General features: G+C 33.4%; 1 protein-coding gene and 1 pseudogene across 1 annotated transcript; one reads left to right on the forward strand and one right to left on the reverse strand.

Moving 5' to 3' along the window:
• The first annotated feature begins 894 nt into the window (after window positions 1–894).
• On the forward strand, window positions 895–2,006 carry LOC18046707 (annotated as a pseudogene).
• Window positions 2,007–6,503: 4,497 nt separating this feature from the next.
• Window positions 6,504–7,204, reverse strand: LOC112099691. The gene is made up of 3 exons (XM_024187124.1): window positions 6,935–7,204; window positions 6,633–6,828; window positions 6,504–6,523 (listed from the first exon to the last, which is right to left on the reverse strand). Exons 1-3 carry the CDS (start codon window positions 7,202–7,204, stop codon window positions 6,504–6,506), a joined length of 486 nt encoding a protein of 161 aa, XP_024042892.1.
• Window positions 7,205–25,860: the final 18,656 nt, after the last annotated feature.

A 25,860-nucleotide genomic window follows, 5' to 3' on the forward strand; every position in this document is an offset into this window, starting at 1 on the left:
GCCAACAATACTACTTCAGATCATGGCGTTTGGGCTGGTGTAACTTGCAATACTGCAGTACGCATCACTAAGATAATTTTGAGAAATAAACAATTGAAGGGGAAATTTGGTAGACTCAAATTCTCGTACTTGCCAAACATGGAAATTCTGAGTCTAGAAATCAATAGCTTAAAATGGAAGCATTCCATCACAAATTTGTATTCTTTCCAAGCTCAGATGTCTTAGCCTAGCCTAAAATAATCTTACAAGTATGCCAACAATATTATTAGTTGCTCTTAAGCTAGAGCTATTGTGGTTGTGACTTTTAAGATATAATTGCTATGAAAAAGAAGCTATAACGAAAATAAAAGTTGATAATGTATTTTTATATAATTTTAAATAATAATTTTAACAAGAAGAGTGATATTATTGTAAATTTTTTATCATATAAATGTGAAAAAAAAATTAACTTAGCTTTCAAACCACAATAATAAGTGTTTCTTAAATACTTTAATATTTTATCTTTTAAACAACAACCAGCTAGCCACAATATCAAACAGGGCCATAACTTATTGACATTAATCCCTTTCCCTTTGAATGTAGAAACTCTCCCTCCAGAAATTGGAATATGTGTCATCTACTTCTGGTGCAATTGCCAGGGAACAAAATGCATAGTTGCATCCCACTTGAGCTCACAAAGTTAACTAAACTTACTTTTCTCAATCTTTTCTCAAATTTACTCTTTGCCCAAATAGTCAAATACCACATGTAATTGGAGGACTCTTTCGCCTTCAACGATTAGACCTCTCCCATAATAAACTTGGTGGTCCCATTCAAACTGGAATCGGGGACTGCTCGGTGTTGCAAATATTGATACTGAGTAACAATAGTTTAAGCGGAAGAATTCCATTAGAGATGGGAAAACTCTCAAGCTTGTCTTTTCTTGAGTTAAAGTATAACCTCGTCAATGGGACGATACCGTCCCAACTTAATTCAATAGAAACCTTACAATACCTGGATGTATCCCACAATCACCTCTCTGGTACCATTTCTGATTTTCTTAATGGTATAAAATTTATGAATTTCATCAACTTTTCATATAATAATTTCGAAGGAGAAATTGGGATTCTATACTAACTATATACTCAGCAGAGGCATTTATTGGCAACAAAGGTTTGTGCAGCAAGCTTAGTGGTTTGCCTCCTTGTAGAATTGATACACCTTCTAGTTATGACTCCAAGAAGAAAACCCGGAACGTTTCCATTGGGCTAGTAATTAAAGTGTTTCTTCCTATAGTTGTGCTTCTGGTCATCTTACTCATTGGCATCATTTATCTCTTTACAAGAAATAAGGATGATTCTGAACAGGCAAAAGAAGCAACCAAGAGCTTGGATATCTTCTTCGTATGGAACTTTAATGGTAAAACTGCATTTGAAGAGTTGGTTGAAGCCACCGAGGACTTTGACATCAAATACTGCATTGGAACCGGAAGCTACGGCAGTGTCTATAAAGCAGAGCTAGCCAGTGGTAAAATAATTGCTTTGAAGAAGCTTCACAGTTCTGAGGAGTTATTTTTCATCAAGAGTTTTCAAAATAAGGCTTGTGTATTATCTAATATATGGCATCAAAATATTGTGAAGCTTTATGGCTTTTGTTTGCACAAGAAATGCATGTTTATGATATATGAGTGCATGGATAGGGGCAGCTTGTTGTGTGTTCTACGCAATGATGATGAAGCTGTTGAGTTTGATTAGGCTAAGAGGGTGAATGCAATCAAGAATGTAGCACATGCTTTGTCTTGTTTGCATCATAACCGCACACCGCCGATTGTTCACCGCAACATATCAAGCAACAACGTGCTTTTCAGAATAGAATTGGAGGCATTTGTTGCTGACTTTGGCGTGGCTAGACTTCTAACTCCAGACTCCTCCAATTTAACTATGCTAGCAGGCACCTATGAATACCTTGCTCCAGGTGATCATGTGCTCAGTTCCTCATTCTTCTTTATCTTGTACATTATTAATTAGACATGTAATCAATGAGTCATTTTTTAATCCAGAAATCTCAGACTTTATTAAAATCAAGGACATTTTTACTGTTGGAGAAAATTTTGTTTTTTAAATTTTTATAAAACTTTTTAGGACTGATCTCATACAATATATAGGAATACGTAATCTAAAAATCGTACCTTGAAAATCCGATTTGGCTTTTTCCGCTGAAGTGATTTAGGCTCCCAGATCATGATATGTCACCACCACGCTTGTTAGATCATGAACCGTCACCACCACGCTTGTTAGATCACGAACTGTCACAAATGATCTTCTAGGTTATGACTCAGGTTTGATCTGCACTTGACGTGTGGGCGCCTTTATTACTGCCAAAGCAACTAGCATGAGAAACTTTTTCTCTCAACAACAGAGAGAAAAATCTTTTTCTCTGATATGTATAAAGTGGCTTCCTCTTTATTTTGGGAGAAAATAAGCCCTTTTATATTTCTATTTAGTGGAAACCCTAGACTCCATATTTATTTATTTTTTAATTCTATTAAATCCCTTTTGATTTAAATTAAAAAATAATTAAAACAAAAGTCACATTACTTGTTCTTGTGGTATAGGGGCCCACCTTGTAAAATAACACAAGGCCCCTTAGACACAAGTACATTACATGGAGCCTCCCACTAAATAATGTATTTAGGCTTTTAACTCAAATGACTAGTTATCTTTCTTATTAATTCAGTAGTGGCGCAGTCAATTAAATGAGCTAACTCGGGAATCATTTGAGAACATAAAATAGTGGCTACAACAATTAAGCCTGTAATTAAACAAACTTAATCATTTAATTCCAATTCTACTCCACTATAAGATTGGAACTGACCTCCATAATTGTATGTTCGAATAATAATTCATCCCAAGCCACACTGATTTCTTTACTGCTCAATCCTTTGTACCACATCGTTAATTAAATCGGTATCTCAACTGTCTAATCAATTTAATTACATCTTGTTCCTTGATACTTACTGGTTTTCTCTGATGATCATTTTCAACATACTAAATATGTTGACACACTCTAGCTAGAGAATTCTATGATCAAGTGCTGAAAACTCATCAAGAGATGCGCCGTACAAATTCTATATTGTTAGTTTATAACTCCAATACTCATAATTGCTCCCACCAAGATACCGGGTAATCTTGACCACAATTGTGTGTCGTGCCCATTGGTAACTCAAATGGAATAACAATTACAATCATGAAATCATAACTAACTCAAGATTAAGATTACAGTAAAAGCAATGCCTATGAGATTTAATAAGTCTGACAATCATTTCAATGTTAATTAAATCTCATATGTGATCTAGCTCAATGTAGTCCAACTACATCAGTAAATTCATATATGATCACATAAATACATATAATATGATTAAACGGACCTTATTCAATATATATTTATGCAATTGAAAATATCTCAAATATTTTATTAATCAGAAAATAAATTAATATGCTTTAAAAGAGCATATAATCCCAACAATCTCCCACTAGCTCTTAAAGCATATCTGGCACATTGCACATGCTCTAGGGCTCTAAGTGCAGATTATAAAGGTTTCCCACTTATGGCCATTTAAATAAGATGTGTCATTTAACATCTAATGTCATTTGGGGTACTGTCATATAACCTTTCTACACTATTCCCTTATAAGATGATACTTCCTCTCAATATGTTTTGTTTCTTATGGTTTCTTGGTTCCATAGATTGAGCTACCGCACCACCATAATCACAAAATAGTTTAAGGGTGCAGTTACACCAGGTACCATCTCAAGATCTTATAGGAACTTACAGATCCATACACCTTCTTTTGCATCTTCAGATGCAGCCACATATTCAGCTTTAGTTGTGAAGTCTGTGATACAAGATTGTTTCACACTCCTCCAACTAATAGCTCCACTTCCTAATGTAAACACATAGCCAAAAGTTGATTTTTTAGAATCCTTATCTGACATAAAGTCAGAATTAATATAACCCACTGGAATAAGTTTATCACCAGAATACACAAGCATATAATTTTTAGTTCTTTTCAGATATTTCATTATATGCTTGACCGCAGTCCAGTGTTCAGGTCCAGGATTAGATTGATATCTGCTAACCATCCCTACCGCAAAATATACGTCTAGCCTAGTGCAAAGCATGACATACATGAGACTTCCCACAACTTTGCATAGGGAATTCGTCTCATTTTCTCGATCTCTTCAGATGTTTTAGGTGATTGATCCTTAGAGAATACAATTCCATATCTGAATGGTAATAAATCAGTCTTGAAATTTTTTTATGTTAAATCTAGTCAATATCTTATCGATATAGACTACTTGAGACAAGGCTAAAGTTTTATTCTTCTGATCTCGTAGTAATTTGATACCAAGAATATAACTTGCCTCTCCCAGGTCTTTCATATCAAATTGTTTTGCTAACCAAATCTTTATTGTAGTCAATACTCCTATATCGTTTCCAATCAGGAGAATATTGTCTACACAAAGAACTAGGAAGGCTACAAATTTTTCCTAAATCTTCTTGTACACATATGGTTCATCAATGTTCTGAATGAATCCAAGCGATTTAATCGCTTGATCAAATCTGATGTTCCATGACCGGGATGCTTGCTTTAATCCATATGTGGATCTCTGCAACTTACATACCATGTGTTTTTGGCCTTTTGTACGAATCCATCTGGTTGCTGTATGTAGATGTCTTCTTCAAGATGTCCGTTAAGAAAAGTTATCTTGACATCCATTTGCCAAATTTCATAATCTAGCATTATAGCAATGGAAAGTAGAATCCTGATGGATTTAAGCATAGCAACCGGAGAAAAGGTTTCCTCATAATCGATTTTTCTTTCTGAGTAAAACATTTTGGCTATTAATCTTGCTTTAAATGTTTCCACCCTTCCGTTTACTCCTCTTTTTCTCTTGTAGATTCACTTGCACCTTATAGGTTTTACCCCATTTGGTGCCTCTACAAGTTCCCAGATTTTATTGGAATATATAGATTCCATTTCTTGACTCATGACCTTTTTTCAAAATTCAGCATCTCTGTCTATTAGAGCTTCGTTGTAACTAGTGGGATCTTGTACATGTTCAACTAAGATCGCCGTATAGGTTTCTCTCAATAACATGTATCTCGCAGGTAACCTAGTTACCCTCCCACTACGACGAGGTTCTAAAAGTGATGGTTGTTCAAGGATAATCCTGTGCTGATCAGTTGGCTGTTGTTGTTCTTCCTGTTCAATAATAGATGTTGAAAGCTGAGCATTAACCTGATCTCCTTTTTATTTATCTAGTTTTACCTTTCTCTTAGGTAACAAGTCATTATATAGTCTTCCTCAAAGAAAGTAAAGAATATGTCCATAAATACATTCCTATCTTGTGGACTATAATTCAGACTTTCCCTTATTCCATTAAGATACCTTAAACATGCAAGCTTCTGAACACGAATCCATCTTCTCTACCTCTGATTCTAGTAGAAATACTAGTAAACTCCAAATACGAATGTGTCTCAAACCATGTTTGTGACTTTTTCATAACTTTTTGGAGTAGTAGGCACCGAGATAGATGAAACTAAGTTCAATAAACTTTGCAGTTTTAAATACTAGTATCTGGAATCAAAAAGGTAAATGATAAACCACTTAGTATATATCTTGTCTTATCCAAAAGAATCTTATTTCTCCATTTAATTACACTATTGTATCATAGTGTTCATTATATGAGGGAGTTTATCCCATTTGACAACCAAATAGAGCTTGAATTCTTCATAGAGATATTCTTTGTTTCGATCATATCAAAATTCTTTTATGTTCCTGTCTAATTGCATTTATCGTATCCATGTACTCTTTTGAATACGTACTTTTTTTAATTTCAAAAGCATTGGAACCATGACGCATTTAGACAAACATAAATAAAATGAATATTCATCAACAAGATTGATAGAATACTCATAACCTCTTATAACATGTAAACTTATTAGTCCGTATACATTTGTAAATGTATGCGCTAAATCATCCAATACAATGTTATGCTTTTAACTCAAAAAGAGCATCCTCGTCATATTACTTTTCTAAATAAGATTTATAGAATTACAATGATCAATCTCGATAGGCCAACAAGTCTATCATTAATCATTTTCTTAAAATCTTATTATAGTTTATATGACTTAAGCATAAATATCATAGGTGATTTTGGTTTGAAGAAACATTTCTTTTCATAGATAAATGCATATACTCTTTATCATTATATCTTGCTTTGAATAGATTAATGGACTTATATGATATAAATTGTCTTTATAAATAACCAAAATAAGTAATAAATAGAGGATCCAAAAATAACAGTGTAATCATGTTTATTAAAACAAGCCACCGAAATTAATTTCCTCTCATATTTGGAAAAATAAAGACAAATATCAAAACTAAAGTCTTGTAAAACTGATCTAGCCTTTCAATTGATATAAACTAGCATGTCCTCAATTGTTGTTTGAAGCTTTCTTCACTTAATCTCTTGGTTTCCTGAAAACCAAATAAATGAATTACAAATAAGATTAGTTATCTCTGAATTCGCTATTGCATGAATTAATAGATATCTGAACTAATTAGGAAGCTTAAAGATTTCTTATACCTGATTTTAATAATCTTAGGACAATCTTTCTTCCAGTGACCCTTCTGTCCACATTTGTAACACTTGCCTTTTGGCTTGCCACTTCTTTTAGTGGATAGTTTGCCGATCCCAACTCATTCTTGCTCATTCTTGTCTTTCGACTTAAGCCTTGAAGAGAATCATTTTTCAGGAAGTTTTCTGCTATGATAAAATTATTCTATAGCATGTAGTTCGTGCATTAATTCAATTAAGGTCATATCTTTATTGTTTAAGATATAGTTGACCTTAAACTCTTTGAATGTATCAGGTAAAGATTCAATCACCATGTTAATCTTTGATTTATCATTGATTTGAACACCATGAATCTCTACATCATTCAAACAGTCCATCATTTTGAGGACATGATCACGAACTCTTGTGCCCTCTTCCATTTTAGTATCCGTAATACGTTTTAATGCTGCTTCTCTATCAAAATGAGTATTTTGCCCAAACATCTGATGAAGACTAGCCATTATTTCAGTGGTTGTTTCCATGCTCCGATGTTTCTTATGCAGTTTCACAGAAATCGAAGCCAATATATAGCGCTTAGCCATTTTGTTAGCTTCGCACTATTTCTCACAAGACTCCTTCTGATTTCTATAATCGTATAACGTTGGTTCTGGAGGGCATGGCTGGGTCAACACATATGTGCAGCCTTTAGCAGTAAGAATATTAAATAGATTGCGTTTCCAATCTAAATAATTTTGGCCAGTTAGTTCATTTTTAACAAGGATAATTAATAATGGGTTGATGGAAAACATTTTCTCAAAAAACAAAATAGACATGCATAAATACTTTGAAACAATATTCACAATAAATGACAAAAATGCAAAAAACATAAATGCATTTTAATTTATTGTAACGATAATCTAGTACCGCTTTGACAAGCTATCCGTTGGGGAAGTCATGTCTACACTTACTAGACATAATTATCCATTGGATTATTTACTTTCATGTAGAGACATGATAAATAATTATCGTTATCCCTTTGGGCCTAAATTTGTTAACAGAGCTTCGTTGGGAAGGTTAATAACAAATTTTAGTTGAGTGTATAACCATTGTTTCAATCTACGTATTTTTCATATCAATAGTCACCGTTGGGGGGAACAATTGATTGAAAAATATTTCAATTTTATCTTTGAAGAAGTTCATCAAATAAAATATCTAATATATATACCCTCCGTAGGGAGCATCACCGTATCATGAAGTCGAGGTATATATATAATTTTATTATTGAACTAACAATGGAGCCCGTGGGAAAAATTATCTTGAATTTTCCCTCTCCCACTCAATATTTTAAAATTAGTTTTTCCTTTTTTAAAACATATACATATTGTTAATTGCATGCTTCCTATAATATTATCTAGATGATATCAAATATTATTAAGCATGTGCAAATTTCAAATAATATAATGAGATTCATTATTAATGAATGACATGTATCATTATGCATAGAGTGGCACTACCTATTCTATATGACATGTTATCATGGCATGTTATCATCCAAAACATAACATATAGAAAAATAATTAAATAATCTTAATTTATGGCTTTCCTAAAATGAAAAATACATTAACCCTAAGCTTAATCTTTATTGGGCTTCTTGTCAATGTTCATCTTCCATAAGCTTGTCTTTGTTAATGGACTAGGGGAAATTGGGCTTTTAAATTTATAATTGGTCCAATTTTAATTTTGAAAGGAAATAAATAATAATTTTTTATTAAAATAAAATTTTTGGACCAAAAATAAATTTAATGTGTTGAATTTTATCTATGCATTTTAATCCATTAGGCCCAATTGAAATTGAGCCTAAAACTATGATTCTTTAAGCCCAAAACTATTTTTAGACTTAAATGCAAAACATTAAAACTTGATTGCCCAAAGGAAACAATTATGGAACTATAGGGCCCTCAATGATAAAAACCATGAAACCCTAAAATCCATATTTTTCTTTTCCTTTTTCCCTAACCGCCATCTCCAAAAACCTCTGCCATTGTTCAGACTCCAGCCGACCTCCGACGCATCTCCGACGCCGAGCCACCCGCCACCGCATTGCCGAAAACGCACCAACTCCCGTGCGCAACTTACTGCTCGTGCAGCGCGCGTTGCTTGCTGCGCGAACAGCGTGTACCAGCTCGCGCTGCGCACACAGGCCACGCTTCCCGCGCCCGCTGGCTGTTACACGCTGCTGCTGCGTGCGTGCTTGTGTTGTTGGTTGGTGGCCGCCGCTGAAAAATCCAGCCTTTGTTTCTTTCATGTCCCTTTAATCTGTCGACGCGTGATTAATCTCCAGTGATTTACAAATTTTCTAGGCCAATTTTGGCTTACAAAATTTCTATAACAGTAAAATAAATCAAGAGGAAAATATGGTGATAATAAACCACCCCTCTTGTTACAGATCTAAAGAAAAAATACAGCAGAGAATATAACCATGAATTAAGACAAACTAAAACATGCTTTATTCATATATTAAACAAATAATATATAGCTGAATAAATTGTGCCACTCCAATACATAAATTTCAAGATTGATTTCATACGAAATTCTTATATATTAATATGAGATGGCTCTGATATCAATTGTTGGAGAAAAATCTATTTTTTAAATTTTTATAAAACTTTTTAGGACAGATCTCATACAATATATAAGAATACGTAATCTAGAAATCGTAACTTGAAAATCCGATTTGGCATTTTCCGCTGAAGTGATTTAGGCTCCGAGATCACGATCCGTCACCACCACGCTTGTTAGATAACAAACCGTCACCACCACGCTTGTTAGATCACGAACTGTCACCAATGATCTTCCAGGTTATGACTCAGGTTTGATCTGCACTTGACATGTGGGCGCCTTTATCACTGTCAAAGCAACTAGCACGAGAAAATTTTTCTCTCAACAACAGAGAGAAAAATCCTTTTCTCTGATCTGTATAAAGTGGCTTCCTCTTTCTTTTGGGAGAAAGTAAGCCCTTTTACATTTCTATTTAGTGGAAACCCAAGGCCCTATATTTATTTATTTATTAATTTTATTAAATGCCTTTTGATTTAAATTAAAAGATAATTAAAAAAAAGTCACATTACTTGTTTTTGTGTTATAGGGGCTTACCTTGTAAAATAACACAAGGCCCCTTAGACACAAATACATTATATGGAGCCTCCCACTAAATAATGTATTTTTTAAATTTTTATAAAACTTTTTAGGACAGATCTCATACAATATATAGGAATACGTAATCTAGAAATCGTAACTTGAAAATCCGATTTGGCTTTTTCCGCTGAAGTGATTTAGGCTCTGAGATCACGATCCGTCACCACCACGCTTGTTAGATAACGATCCGTCACCACCACGCTTGTTAGATAACGAACCGTCACCACCACGCTTGTTAGATTACGAACTGTCACCAATGATCTTCCAGGTTATAACTCAGGTTTGATCTGCACTTGACGTGTGGGCGCCTTTATCACTGTCAAAGCAACTAGCACGAGAAAATTTTTCTCTCAATAGCAGAGAGAAAAATCCTTTTCTCTGATCTGTATAAAGTGGCTTCCTCTTTCTTTTGGGAGAAAGTAAGCCCTTTTATATTTCTATTTAGTGGAAACCCTAGGCTCCATCTTTATTTATTTTTTAATTTTATTAAATGCCTTTTGATTTAAATTAAAAAATAATTAAAACAAAAGTCATGTTACTTGTTTTTGTGTTATAGGGGCCTACCTTGTAAAATAACACAAGGCCCCTTAGACACAAGTACATTATATGGAGCCTCCCACTCAATAATGTATTTTTTAAATTTTTATAAAACTTTTTAGGACAGATCTCATACAATATATAGGAATACGTAATCTAGAAATCGTAACTTAAAAATCCGATTTGGCTTTTTCCGCTGAAGTAATTTAGGCTCCGAGATCACGATCCGTCACCACCACGCTTGTTAGATTACGAACTGTCACCAATGATCTTCCAGGTTATGACTCAAGTTTGATCTGCACTTGGCGTGTGGGCGCCTTTATCACTGTCAAAGCAACTAGCACGAGAAAATTTTTCTCTCAACAACAGAGAGAAAAATCGTTTTCTCTGATCTGTATAAAGTGGCTTCCTCTTTCTTTTGGGAGAAAGTAAACCCTTTTATATTTCTATTTAGTGGAAACCCTAGGCTCCATATTTATTTATTTTTTAATTTTATTAAATGCCTTTTGATTTAAATTAAAAAATATTAAAACAAAACTCACGTTACTTGTTTTTTCTATAGGGGACCCATCTTGTAAAATAACATAAGGCCCCTTACACACAAGCACATTATATGAAGCCTCCCACTAAATAATGTATTTAGGCTTTTAACCCAAATGGCTAGTTATCTTGCTTATTAATCCAGTAGTGGCGCAGTCAATTAAATGACCTAATCCGGGGATCATTTGGGAACATACAATAGTGGCTACAACAATTAAGCCTGTAATTAAACAAGCCTAATCATTTAATTCCAACTCTACTCCACTATAAGATTGGAACTGACCTCCATAATTGTATGTTCGAATAATAATTCATCTCAAGCCACACTGATTTCTTTACTGCTCAATCCTTTGTACCACATCGTTAATTAAATCTATATCTTAACTGTCCAATCAATTTAATTACATCTTGCTCCTTGATACTTATTGGTTTTCTGTAATGATCATTTTCAACATGCTAAATATGTTGACACACTCTGGCCAAAGAATTCTATGATCAAGTGCCGAAAACCCATCAAGAGATGTGTTGTATAAATTCTATATTGTTAATCCATAACTCCAATACTCGTAATTGCTCCCACCAAGATACCGGGTAATCTTGACCACAAGTATGTGTCGTGCCCATTGGTAACTCAAATGGAATAACAATTACAATCATGAAATCATAATTAACTCAAGATTAAGATTACAGTAAAATCAATGCCTATGAGATTTAATAAGTCTGACAGTTATTACAAAGTTAATTAAACCTTATATGCGATCATGTTCAATGTAGTGTACTACATCAATAAATTCATACATGATTAAGACAAATCATTCAATGAATTTATTACAGTCTATACCTAAATAAAGTGTCCAACTTTATTTATCAATTGCGAACTAAATTTATTTAATCATAAGATAACTTGTATTTATGTCTTCTGTGAATCCACATGGTGATCACATAAATACATATAATATGATTAAATAGACTTTAATAAAAATATTAATGTTGGAGAATATAATTAATTACCTTGATGCACTGCAGATTTTCCTCTCAATTACCAGACATTCTGTTCTCTAATTTTATTTACTTTCCTACTTTTATTTCTTTAATTTAGGGATTGTACAGCTTTGCATTTAGTTGCTTTCCTTTATTAATCTTTAGAAGTCAACTAGAATTTTGTATATAATTCCTTGTATTTTATGATGTAAAGACAATAAGATGTGATAGCATTTCCCAGAACTTTCATTTTCATCATGGTATCAGAGCAATAATTCTTATTGCTATTCATTTCCCCTTCTTTTCAAACTTTGGATACTAGTCATCATGACTGAAAAATCGGATGCCACAAAGGACAACAAAAATGCGGCCTTTACTTTATATCCTTCAGATAATCCTGGAACCATTTTGGTTTCCTTTCCATTAAATGGAGAAAATTACACCATGTGGAGTAGGGCCATGATCAAAGCACTAAGTGCCAAAAACAAATCTGGTTTTATCAATGGTGTAATAAAAAAGCCTTCCACTTCAGATTCAAACTTCGAATTGTGGAAACAATGTGACGACATGGTAGCCTCTTGGATCGTGAATGCTATTACTCCAGAGCTTGCAGGAGATACTATTTATGCAAAGACAGCTCATGATTTAAAGGTAGATCTTCAAGAAAGGTTTTCTCAAATTAACGGGCCGCGTATTTTTGAACTACAAAAAAGAATCAGTTCTATATCCCAAGGTTTGGACTCCATTACAGCCTATTACTCTAAGCTGAAAGGTTTATGGGATGAATTAAATATATATTCTCCCATGCCCACTTGTACATGTGATTCTAACAAAACCTTTGAAGCATATAGAGACAGAGATCGTACCATGCAGTTTCTTATTGGCTTAAATGAAACATACACAGTCGTGAGAGGCCAAATTTTACTGATGAATCCAATTCCACCCGTTGGGAAAGTCTTCTCTTTGGTTCTCTAAGAGGAGCGACAACGTGGCATCATTAGTACGCAACCTGCGCAGACACAAGAATCTGCTGCTTTGGCTGCCAAAGGAAATAATGTTTCAGGTAAATTTCCAAGGCAGAATACATCTAATTATAATAAACCAACTTGTGATTTTTGTGGAAGGGTGGGACACGTGAAAGAAAAATGCTACAAATTGCATGGATATCCTCCTGGCCATAAGTTGTATAAGGGCCAAAGTCAGCCTGCTGCCAATCAAACTTCTATGAATCCTCCAGCATTGCAAGCTTCTCCTTTCACACCAGAACAATATCAACAGATCTTGGCCTTAATCAACATTCAATCAAGATCAAATCTAGTGAGTAACAATGTTCCCCAAAGTAATTTGACAGGTATTGCCCTCAATGTTGTTCATTTACCACACTCTACTTCTTGGATTATTGATTCTGGAGCTACTGATCATATGGTCAGTTCTCCCTCAATTCTTTCACATATCACGTCTCATTGTTCAAGGACAGTTAAACTGCCTAATGGGGTAAATGCCCCAATTACTCATATTGGTACAATTCAATTGACACCGAATATTGTTTTGAATAACGTTCTTTGTGTTCCCAGCTTCCAATTTAATTTAATTTCAGTTGGAAAACTCACTCATGATACAAACTGCATTGTAACTTTCTTACCCAATTCTTGTCTTATACAAGACCAGTCCTCGAGGAAGGTGATTGGAGCGGGTAAATTACATGATGGCCTTTTCTTATTTCAATTACCAGTCACTTATCCAAAATGTCTACAATTTACGTCTTCTTCTAATTTGTGGCACCAACGCTTGGGACATCCAAGCCATCAACGTCTTCAGTTACTTTCCAATTATATTTCTGATTTAAATGTTTCTAATCTAAATCAAGTTTGCGAAGTCTGTCCATTAGCTAAACAAACTCGTCTTCCTTTTTCTTTAAGTAATAAAAGTTCTCTGGAACCTTTTGATTTAATCCATTGTGACATATGGGAAAATATCATGTTGCTTCTTCATCTGGTGCTCATTACTTTCTTACTATTGTTGATGATCATACAAGATGTACTTGGATTTTTCTCATGAAGTGTAAGAGTGAGACTTGCTTACTCATACAATCGTTTTATTCTTATGTTGAAACCCAATTTAACAAGAAAATTAAAGTTTTACGTTCTGATAATGGGTTGGAATTTAACATGATAGATTTTTATCGTATTAAGGGAATCATTCATGAAAAAAGTTGTGTTAACACACCCCAACAAAATGGGATTGTGGAAAGAAAACATGGCCATCTATTGAATGTAGCCCGTGCTTTGCGATTTCAAGCAACACTTCCTTTACAGTTTTGGGGAGAATGTGTTTTGACTGCTGCTTATCTTATAAATCAGACGCCAACTCCTCTTCTTAATGGTAAGACACCCTATGAAATGCTTTTTGAAGCAATTCCTTCTTATTCACATTTAAAAGTCTTTAGGTGTTTGTGTTATGCTACTAATACAAATACTTCAAAGACAAAATTTGATGCTAGAGCCACCCGTTGTATTTTCCTTGGTTATCCATATGCTCAAAAAGGTTATAAATTGTATGATTTAAATAACAAAAAAAATTTCATATCCAGAGATGTACAATTTCATGAAAATATTTTTCCTTTCCTTCAAAAGTTGTCCCCACCTTCTAATAAAATTGTCGTGCCCCATTCTATTGTTGAACAAAATCATGATAACCCTAGTCCACCACTTGTTGAACAAAATCATAATGACCTTAGTCCAACTCCTATTGATGAACCAATGTGTCAGGAAAGTAACCAGCCAGTTGATGACCCACCAACAATGATTCGACAATCCACTCGAGACACTCGTCCTCCTTCTTACCTCAAGGATTATCATTGCAAGCTGGCCTTATGTGATTTATCATCTCCAGCATCTTCTTCATGTCTTGTAAGTAAATCTTTACATTATCCTATACATCATTATCTTTCCTATGACAAATTTTCTCTTTCTTATCGTTCCTTTTTAGCATTAATTTCATCCACCACAGAACCAAAAAGCTTTAAACAGGCAATGCTTGATGAAAATTGGAGGAATGCAATGTCCGAAGAAATCAAAGCTTTGGAGGATAATCAGACTTGGAACTGTACATCTCTACCACCAAATAAAAAGGCTATTGGTTGTAAATGGGCGTATAAAATCAAGTATAAAGTAGATGGGACTATTGAACGCTATAAAGCTCGCTTAGTGGCCAAATGATATGATCAACAAGAGGGACTTGACTACCAAGAAACTTTTGCTCCAGTGGCAAAGCTCACTACCATGCGTTGTTTATTGGCTATTGCAGCTGTGAAAAATTAGAGTCTCCACCAACTTGATATTAGTAATGCTTTTTTACATGGAGACCTAAATGAAGAAGTCTATATGCAACTCCCTCCTGGTTACAAAGAATCAGAAAATTGAGCTGTAGTCTGCAGGCTTCAAAAGTCCTTGTATGGTCTTAAACAAGCCTCTCGCCAATGGTTTGCAAAACTTTCCAATAAGTTGCTAGATGCTGGATATCGACAGTCAAAGGCGAACTATTCTTTGTTTACTAAGGTAGTCAATAATTCCTTTACTATGATTCTTGTGTATGTAGACGATATCATCATTGCAGGTGATGATACTATCGAAATACAAAAACTCAAAGAGAGGCTACAGAGCAATTTCAAAGTAAGGGATCTTGGCAACTTAAAGTTCTTCCTTGGCATTGAAGTTGCTCGTACTAAGAGTGGGATTTATTTAAGTCAACGAAAATATGTTCTGGAATTACTTGAGGATTTTGGTCTTCTTGGCTCTTGTCCATCCAAAACTACCATGGAACAAAATTTAAAGTTGACTAATTCAGATGGTGAACTTATCTCAAATGTATCCTCTTATCGGCAATTAATTGGACGATTACTCTACCTTACCGTCACTAGACCAGACATAGCCTATTGTGTTCAAACTCTCAGTCAATTCCTTAATGAACCACGTCAACCCCATTACCTTGCTGCAATCAGGATATTAGATTATTTAAAAAGGAGTCCAGGACAAGGAATACTTCTCTCATCATCTAGTGCACTACATTTGCAAGCATATTGTGACTCAGATTGGGCAGGTTGCCCAAATATGAGGCGTTCTATCACTGGTTATTGTGTTTTTCTTGGTCATTCTCCGGTATCATGGAAATCTAAGAAGCAATCAACCGTATCTCGCTCCTCTGCTGAGGCGGAATACAGAGCAATGGGAACAACTTGCTGTGAGATCAGTTGGCTACTATATTTACTTAAAGACCTTGGAGTTAATCATCCTCAACCTGCACTTCTTTATTGTGACAATAAAGCTGCCTTACACATTGCTGCTAATCCCACTTTCCATGAACGAACTAAGCATATCGAAATTGATTGCGACTTAATTCGAGAAAAAATTCAGAGAGGAATTGTTCGCATAGCCTTCATTCATTCACAACAACAACTAGCAGACATATTTACTAAACCTCTTGGAGCTGATTCTTTCCATCGAATGCTTTCCAAGATGGGCGTTCAAGACCTTCACCTGCCATCTTGAAGGGGGAGTGTTGGAGAATATAATTAATTACCTTGATGCACTGCAGATTTTCCTCTCAATTACCGGGCATTCTGTTCTCTAATTTTATTTACTTTCCTACTTTTATTTCTTTAATTTAGGGATTGTACAGCTTTGCATTTAGTTGCTTTCCTTTATTAATCTTTAGAAGTCAACTAGAATTTTGTATATAATTCCTTGTATTTTATGATGTAAAGACAATAAGATGTGATAGCATTTCCCAGAACTTTCATTTTCATCAATTAATGCAATTAAGATATTTGAATAAAATACCTCATTTATTTTATTAATCAGAAAAATTGTTTATTACAATTAAATAAACACATATGCTTTTAAAGAGCATATTTTCCCAACATTTAAGAGATCTTCTTTCATCGTCGTCATCACCATCATTTGATCCTAAAAGGATGTTAATTGACGTTTTAGACCAACGTCTTTCGCCTCCAGCTGACCGAAAGATTGTTAGGATAATGTGCATGTTTCAATAATTGCATTTGCATGCTTGAGTTCCCAACCAAAGCTTCGACCTTGAAGCATCACGTCTCTCAAGAATTTCTTACTTGCAAGACACTAATCCGAAAATCTTTTCAAGAAATTTCGGTGTTAGAGCTTAGAAAACAAGGAATGCATTGGGTTGATCAATTAGAAAACAAGGTGCTGACGAAATTTAGATTACAAGATTAATGTAGATCTACCAAATTTCTATGGTGGGATGCATATTAAAGAATTTTTAAATTAGATAACATAAGTATATAATTTTATCGAGCATATGGAGATTCCTCAAGAGAAATAGGTTAAGCTAATGGCATTTAAGTTGAAAGTGCGACATCCGCATGGTGGCAACAGATGCAGAATCGATGAAGAATTGCCGAAAGCCAATGACAAGATTGTGGGCTAGAACGCAGAGGATGACAGAAGAGTATTTCATGTCAGCAAATTAAAAGTGGTAGTTGTATTTGAAATATTAGAGTTGTAGGCAAGCAAATCACGGTGTCCATTACTATGCAAGAGAATTTTATCGCTTACATGAGAGAAATAATATGGATGAGTCAGAATTTAGAAAAGTTGCAAAGTATATTCATGGATTGAAAGAAGAGCTTCAAAAGGAGATCAGAAGGCCAATCTAATATTTGGGCACAGTAGTCGCAAGAGCGAAGAAGTTGGAGAAACGGAAACAACCTGCTGTTTCTAAAACTCAGCAGCATCAATTCACTAGTCTGGAGAATAAGCTGAGAGTGTTGCGTGAAGAGGTCGAAATTTGTGTTAAATCCACGACTAAGGTGTCATTAGTATTTAGTTCACTTCGACGGACACACGAGGTAAAAGTAAGAAATTCGTCATCGTGCATGGCGACTTCGAGAATGGTGAAGAATAATCTGCTGTCCACTAGCTCTCTTTCCTTATTATCTCCATTTTGCCTTGCACATTGTCTTCTTTTCTAGCTTGTGGGCCATCAAGGGACAGGAGAATTATGGATCTCCTTAGGTGTGGTAGACAAAGGTGACTTGTGGGGTTGTTGAATCTTTTAAACATTGTTACTTTTTTCGGATTTTGACAACTGGAAATTGATCCTATCATCAACTTGAGATTCATCCTGGTTGCCGTGATATGTGGTTTCAGATGTGAGTCACCGCAGCTTTTGCTAGCATCTTGCTGAGGAAGATCATGATTATCAGATTCATCATCGCAAACGGAGGTCAAAATATCATCATGCAAGCCAATTTCCTTTGATATTCCATTGATTTTGTAATTTAAGTTGAGTTGTTTCTCATATTAACTAATAATAGATAGTTATTTGAATTTATAAGTAGAACATGTCCCTCTACCTGATAAATTATTTTTTTAAGTTGGATATCTAAAAGTCATAAGTATAAATACCTAATAAGTAGTATCGGTTGTTTCGCTGCAACCGCAAAAAATATGGGAATTTTAGTTATGTTATGTAACTAATTAAGAATTGTTATCCATTCTCCCAATGGATTTCGTTATCAATAATTTCTTGTATTATAGTCTTTTCATTGTAAGCTCACGAGCATTTGTATCTTGTACTGTAGGAGGAAAACAAGAGAGGGTTCATTTCTTGTGTTATAGTCTTTTCATTGTCAGCTCATGAGGCTTTGGATCTTGTATTGTACGAGGAAAACAAGAGAGGGCTTGTGAGGTGAAATAAAAGAGAAAATTGTGCCTTTTTGTAATAACCAACTTGTCAATCAGTTATCAAAATACATCACATTTTTCCCATTGTATAATCCTGCTGGCATGTGTACATTTGTATATGTATAAATGTGGAGTTCTGCTATTTACCCCGGGTCAAATTCCGGGTCAAACCCCGAAACTAATACAAACGACGTCGTTTCGTGCATTTTTTTTTTTGTTTTGATCAGCATCAAAACGACGCCGTTTCGTGCATTTTTTTTTTTTGTTTTAATCAGCATCAAAACGACGCCGTTTCCTGAGCTTCTCATCTCTGTATCATTTATTTTACAAATCTTAGAAAACTAAAATCGATTCAGCATTCACTGAGAGTCTAAAACCGATTCTGTGCAATACATCCTAACACATCTCAGATTCTACAACTTGAGAGGAAAATCTGCTTTAAGAATGTAACTTGGTAGTGCCTTGCTTGGAAGATAACGCCTAGTCAACAACCAAAGATACCAGGACAACCAAATGAAATGGACTGAATTTAACTCAAGAAACAGAGCCGCTTGAATGAACACTCAAGGCACCAACAATTTCAACAATCACACACTTTCTCAACAATCAAGCCACCAACAATTTCAACAATCAGACACTTTCTCAACCTATTAGCATCCACAAACACACTCACTGTATCATCGATCTCCTCTTTCATTACCTCCACAATAACCCCATTGAGTCCCTCATGAAGACGTTTCTGCCTTTGGCTTTCTTCTATTCCAGATACACGCTTTCTGCCTCCTAGTTCACTATGGATTGAGCCCTTCTATGAGACGATATGTGGATCTGGCCCTTCCCGTATCAGCTTGTACTGCTTTCTCTTTCGCAATGGACAGAGATTGGACTATTGAATGAGTTGCCGGAGACGGAGCCGATTTGCGATATAGTCGAAAAGAGCCCCTCCTTTTCCGTGAATTCCAAGGGCTTCTTTGAAAGCTTCTTCTTTGCCCGAGGGCCTCAAACAAGTGATAAAATTCGTTTGAGGAGTCGTGCCCTCAACGGAAGCGGAATGGTAAGATCAGGCTGCACAGCACTTCAGATAGTGGCAGCAAATCTCACATTTTTCAGGCAGCCTACTAGCAGAAAATGAGAATCGGCTGAGGAAGGCTATGGTGAGAGAGAGCGCGAGAGGGGAAACGACGAAGTGAAGGGAAAATGATGAAGGAAAGGGGAAATATTTGACAGCAAAACTCACCGTTTTTGGCTTTAGTTGTGAAACGGTACGTTTTCATTTTAATCAAAACGGTGAGTTTTAATTCGGGGCTTGAGTCGGGGCGCGATTCGGGGGAAATAACTTTTTCCAAAGTAAAATGTGTGTTGTGCCCAGGTCAAAGAAAGGAAAGGAAAAATGTGTTAAATACACCATTTTTAATTTAATCAAAACAGTGCATTTTAAATTCGGGATGCAGTTCGGGGGAAATAGCAGCCCTCTTATACAATAACCACCTTGTCAATCAGTTTTAATCCGAATTATTTATGGGCTCTGGGCCTGGCCCCCAAATTGGGCCCGGAAATCATTTGAAGCTTCTCAATGTCCATACCCAACTTGAATGAGTTGGCCCACAGGTTCAATTCAGGTCTGGCAGAATTTTTACCATGAGTAAAGCTTTAGCCATCCCTTCAAAGTCTTCTTGAAACCCTTTTTGTACTTTTACTATTTTAACCTTTATTTAAATTACCTAAAAGGACAAAAATCTTCTTCTTGGCTTCGAAAATCACAGAGACACCATTTATGGTAATTCAATTTCGTTGCAGAAAAATCACGATAAAAAAATTGTGTATGGATTCCCTAGCCATAACAAAATAGAGGCTAAAATAAATTGCAACACAGTAATTCAGATTTTCTTTTACAAATTTTGTTTTAATTCACTTTAGGCCTCACTTGTGAGATGTCTTTTTTATTTTTTATTTTAATTTAAAAATATTCTTCTAGCGACAAGAATAACTATTTCCAATATCGACGAGAAGTTGAAATACAAAAGGCAAAGGTGAATTTGAGAGCAACAAGAACATCATTGTAGGGAATTGAGAAGTCGACCCTAGGGTTCAATAAGGAAGAGTCAGTAAGGGCTATTTTTGGAATAAAACGGGTGTGATAAGAAATTAATTCAATTGTCAAAATTTTTGTTGGAGTGTATAATAAAGAAAAGTGGTTTTTTAAGGATTTTTTAGAGGGATGGCAAAAACTAGACTCTCCTATATATAAACTTTCAAGTTTCTGACGTGGACCAAGCATTTTTTAACTTTTTATTGACTATTTGATTGATCCAGTACATTAAACCAAGTATATATATGACTTGGACCAAACATTTTTTAAGAATAAAGTATCCTAATGTTTTGATAAGTCATTAATCAATTAACTTGCTTCTTCGGATCTCTGTAGTTAAATAATAACAATAAATTAGTAATAATGGAATGTTGAAACTTTCAAACCTCAGTTTGAATTCAGTAGTGTTGACTCACAATTTTTGCATAGAAATTTATGAAGGTCCAAGTCTACCCCAAGAAGAGCAGATGGGGGAATAGAAATTAATTAGGAGCATTTGATGAAATGAAATTTCCCTTCTTCTCATTTAGGTCCAAATCTACACCAAGTTTTTCTTTTCCTTCTTATCTTTAATAGTTGACAATGAAATTTTCTCAACCTCATTATCATTGCTATCTTCAATATTACGGGATAAATTTAAAGCATTTGAATTGATTTCTATATTGTTTGATTGTGACATCGCACTGCTGTTTATTATAGAAAAAATAATAAATAATTATAAATAATCATACAAATTACATAGCTATAATATTATGTAACAAAATTAACTTAAAAGCAACCTAAATGCTAAAATTAGCTCCTATTGATAAAAAATTATCATACAAATTACATAATTATGAATATTATGCAACAAATTAACATAAAGCAAACTAAATCTAAATTAAGCTCCTATGAATAAAAAATAATCATGAAAATTACATCATTACAAATATTATGTAACAAATTAACTTAAAAGCTACCTAAACACTAAATTCAGCTCCTATTAATAAAAAATTATCATTATATCATACAAAATTACATAAGCATAAATATTAAGCAACTAAGTTAAAGCAACCTAAAATCTAAATTCAGCTCCCATTAATTAAAAATAATCATACACCCATAGCATCTAAGAAAAACATTAAGCATATATATAACAGCTAATAATAATACTATCAATTTCATCATTTTTTTTTTTGAAAAAACAGCCAAAAAAAAGATAATATCTCGTGGCTGTGATGGCGGAGTTGGCGCTGATAAGATGACAAAACAATGGAGTGAGACTAGCTATGATGGCTGACGCAATGGTGAAAAATAAAATACACACAAAATATTAGAGTAAGCAATGGTATATTTCATCTTTACAAACTCAACAATATCATAGAGCCTCATCATATACATACATACGTATATACTTTATTTTATTTTTTTATCACCACTGCTTACAAATCAACGAATGCCTAGTCCGCGGCTAGCTCGACATAACCTTGACTATATGCAAAACTACCACAATTGTCCAAAGGGCTTTTTTGTAGTTGGTTTTCGTTTGAATAATCTGAGTATCCAAATTCGAAAGGGTAAATGGCTCCCATCGGAATCGAAAAAAAATCACCGATTCAGTTCGGTCTTTTCAATTCTGGTTCAGTATTTTTTCTCAGGGAAAACCGAAAAATCGGTTCGGATTTGAACGAATATTTCGATTCAGTTTTCGATTCTTAAGTCAAAAACCGAACCGAAAATCCTGATAAAATATTTATACATATACATTTGTATGTATGTATGTATGTATCATTAACTCAAATCGTAGCTCCAAATCAAAGCCCTCACACTCGCACAAATGAAATCACCAATCGTAGCCACCAAATTCAAAGTCCTCAAAAATCACCTTCTCCAGGCAAAAGGTCGATCCACAAGCCCAATTACTCATTTGTTCCATTCCTTCACACTTCGTACAGAGCAAACAATGCAAGCAAATCTTCCTCTAAGCAAATCTATTTCAAGTTCCACCATCAACAACCTAGGCAGCAAAACAGAAGAAAAACAAAGTTTAGCCAGAATATAGAGAAGACGATAGAGCACACTACTGGCGCGCGCCTCCGCAGACGTGTCTACCATTGTGCTCTCCGTTCACGGGCTGCTTCATGACTTCATCATCCACTTTTCTTCGCCTTTTTTTATCAGTTTTGTATTGACTTGTTGAACTCTAGTGTTGTGAATATTTGTTTTGGTATTTGACTTTCTTTTTTTTTTTGGTTATTTTTTACTTGTAACAAAAATCATGAAAGGATAATGAAATCTGAAAGAGATAAGATTACTGTAGTGATTATTTTATTTTATTTTATTTTTAATAAGGTTCAGAACTGAAGATCGAATAAGAACCGAATCCGTCGATTTTGATTCGGTATTATCTTTTATTCAGTTTTTTGGTTTTTTTTTAAAAAAATGGGCACTGAACCAATCCACAAGCTTCGGTTCATACCGAAACCGATCCAAACCGACTAGATACCCACCCCTATTTAGGATCCATATCATTGGGTAAAATGGTAAAAGTAAAACTCGGTTATCATTAAATCGTAAATTAAGTACAATGAATATTAAAACGTCCAATGCTCTAATTATGCTCCAATTATTCTTATTATTAAATGAAGAAAAATTCTATGATGCCGTAATTAATATAAATTTTATAAATTATACATATAATTAGTAAATATAAAATAAGACAAGTAAATCAATATAAGAGTGGTAAGGGATCACCTGTAGATGTCTCACTAAAAGAGGAATTGGTAATATTTAATAAGATAAATCGAGTTAGTATAGAAGTTGCATGGTGGATATTCCCGCCCATTTGGGATTGTGTTTGAGAGACTTAAAAGTGATTTTAAAAAATTAAAAGTAAATTTTTCATATTTGATAAATTTTTTTAAAAATCACTTTTGGTAAAACCACCTCATCTTATAGTAAATTTTGAGAATTACTTTTATATTTAATATAATTATATAAGTAGAACATCTATAAATTAATAGACCTGGGACCATATAAAATCTATTAATTGAAAAATATATTAAATAATCGATAAATTTATTAATTTATAGAGTTATTTACAATTTAGTTAACATACATCTAACAAGTAAACATTGAATGTATTTTACCAATATTGAATATGAATTAAACTATACATTCAATTAACCAAAATAATAAATACATACATTGTACATGTCTACTTAATTAGATAACATTCATGTTACGTTAACTTAATTAAATGTAGCAAATGAATTAGATTAAAAATTATTTAATTCATGTTATACTCAATGTATTTAACTAATCATTTAGTCAAGAAAATAAATATATTTTACTTATTTATGTGCTTAATTAAATAGTATTCATATTAATTAACTTAATTAAATGTGTTCGATGAATTTGATTAAAAATAATCTTTATGTAAAATCTCGTTGAAGAAGAAGCTGAGGATAATACAATAGCTTTGAAACCTGTTACATGCAAGAAAGCACTAAGACAGTGTTTACTTTCTGGAGTGAGAGTGAGGAGTGTGGATTCCTCCCACTTCAGTGTTTACTTCAACAAAATAGAGAGGGATTGGGAATCCCACTCCGTGGCCCCACTCATTTTTGGAGTGGGGAGTGGGAGTGGGAATCCACTCCCACCTCTCCCTTTTCTACCATTTGTTTTTAATTTAATTTAATAAAATAAAATAATTTATAATTATATTTATTTAAATAATATTATTTTATTTAACTAAATAATAATTTACATTGATTATAAGTTAAAATTACTTAAAATAATATTATTATATTAATAGAGAATTAATAAATATATGCTATCTTTATTTAATAATATAATATTATTATATTTATTTTAAAAATACTAGTACTATAGTTATTTAATATTAATAATTAATAATAATAAATAGTTTATTCTAAGAAAATATTAATTTTGTACTAAATAATATTATATTAATAAATTTAATATAATTATATAAAATAAAATAATGTTTCATTTTATATTTACCATTCTTTTTATTAAATTTACTATAACTATATTTAATAAATATTTAAATAATATTATTATATTTAACTAAATAATAATTGGGTTTGATTCTAAGTTTAATTTACTTAAAAATAATATTATTATATTAATAGAGAATTAATAATATTACTATATACAATCTTTATTTGAAAATATAATATTATTATATTTATTTAAAAATAATAGTATTATATTTATTTAATATTAATAATTGATACTAATAAATACTTTTTCTAAGAAAATATTAATTTCATACTATGTTAATAGTAAAAATATTTCATTTATATTGCCCTTATCAACAATTTTTAATTTATATAATTAAAATTAAAAAAAATGTGTTGTTCATAATTAAGAATATTAATAATTATTATAAATTTACAAATATAATAAAATATATGTTTATTCATTAAATATATTTTTTATTAACTTTGTAATTAAAAACTATAATTCTTTACATAAGGATAAAATTGTAATTTGAAACTATTTACTCCTAATCCAAGACAAAGTAAACACATAAATTGGATTCTGATCTCCATTCCATACTTCCATTTCAGTGCAAGTAAATAACTTACTCTCACTCCCACTCCACACTCCCAATCTTAGGATGTCCACTCCTCAGGATTCTCACTCCAATCCAAAAAGTAAACGCTACCTAAAAGTATCAACAATACTTCTCAATTTCTTATTACAATTCGAGAAGTCAACCTCAGAACTTCTAGATACAATAAGAAAAATAAGACATAAGATCCATGGATAGCAATGGGGTGGGGTGGGGTGGGGTGGGTGGGGGTGTCTACCTCATTCTTCACCCCATAAAAATTTCGCCTCGATTCCCCATCCCATCCCCCAATAAATTTTGTGGGGTGAGGATGGGGAATCCTTATATGGGGAATGATTTCCCCATCTCCACCCTCTTCCCCATTTATTTATTTTATAATGGATATAGATAAACGATTTCAGTAAATTAAAAATTAGAGATTCAAATAAAATCGTTACCATATATAAAATATTTAAATTATTTTAAAAAATCTCCAAAAGTTTGAAATAATATCAAATCTAAAAAATACTTAAAGAGAGTAGTACCTTGAGATGGAAAAGAAAACATAATAATACTTTAGGGTTGAATAAGAATTACAATGTAGGATTTTCTTTTAGTCATAGCCTATTTATA

This window comes from Citrus clementina, unplaced genomic scaffold, assembly GCF_000493195.1.
Source record: "Citrus clementina cultivar Clemenules unplaced genomic scaffold, Citrus_clementina_v1.0 scaffold_3, whole genome shotgun sequence".
In the NCBI taxonomy this organism is placed as follows: Eukaryota; Viridiplantae; Streptophyta; class Magnoliopsida; order Sapindales; family Rutaceae; genus Citrus; species Citrus x clementina.

Coding starts and splice junctions, on each gene's coding strand:
- LOC112099691 (XM_024187124.1), bottom strand. CDS start 7,204: ATGGCTAAGCGCTATATATTGGCTTCGATTTCTGTGAAACTGCATAAG. Junction 6,829..6,934: donor ATAAATCAAAGATTAACATG/GTGATTGAATCT, acceptor TACATGCTATAG/AATAATTTTATCATAGCAGA. Junction 6,524..6,632: donor CCTAAGATTATTAAAATCAG/GTATAAGAAATC, acceptor TTTGGTTTTCAG/GAAACCAAGAGATTAAGTGA.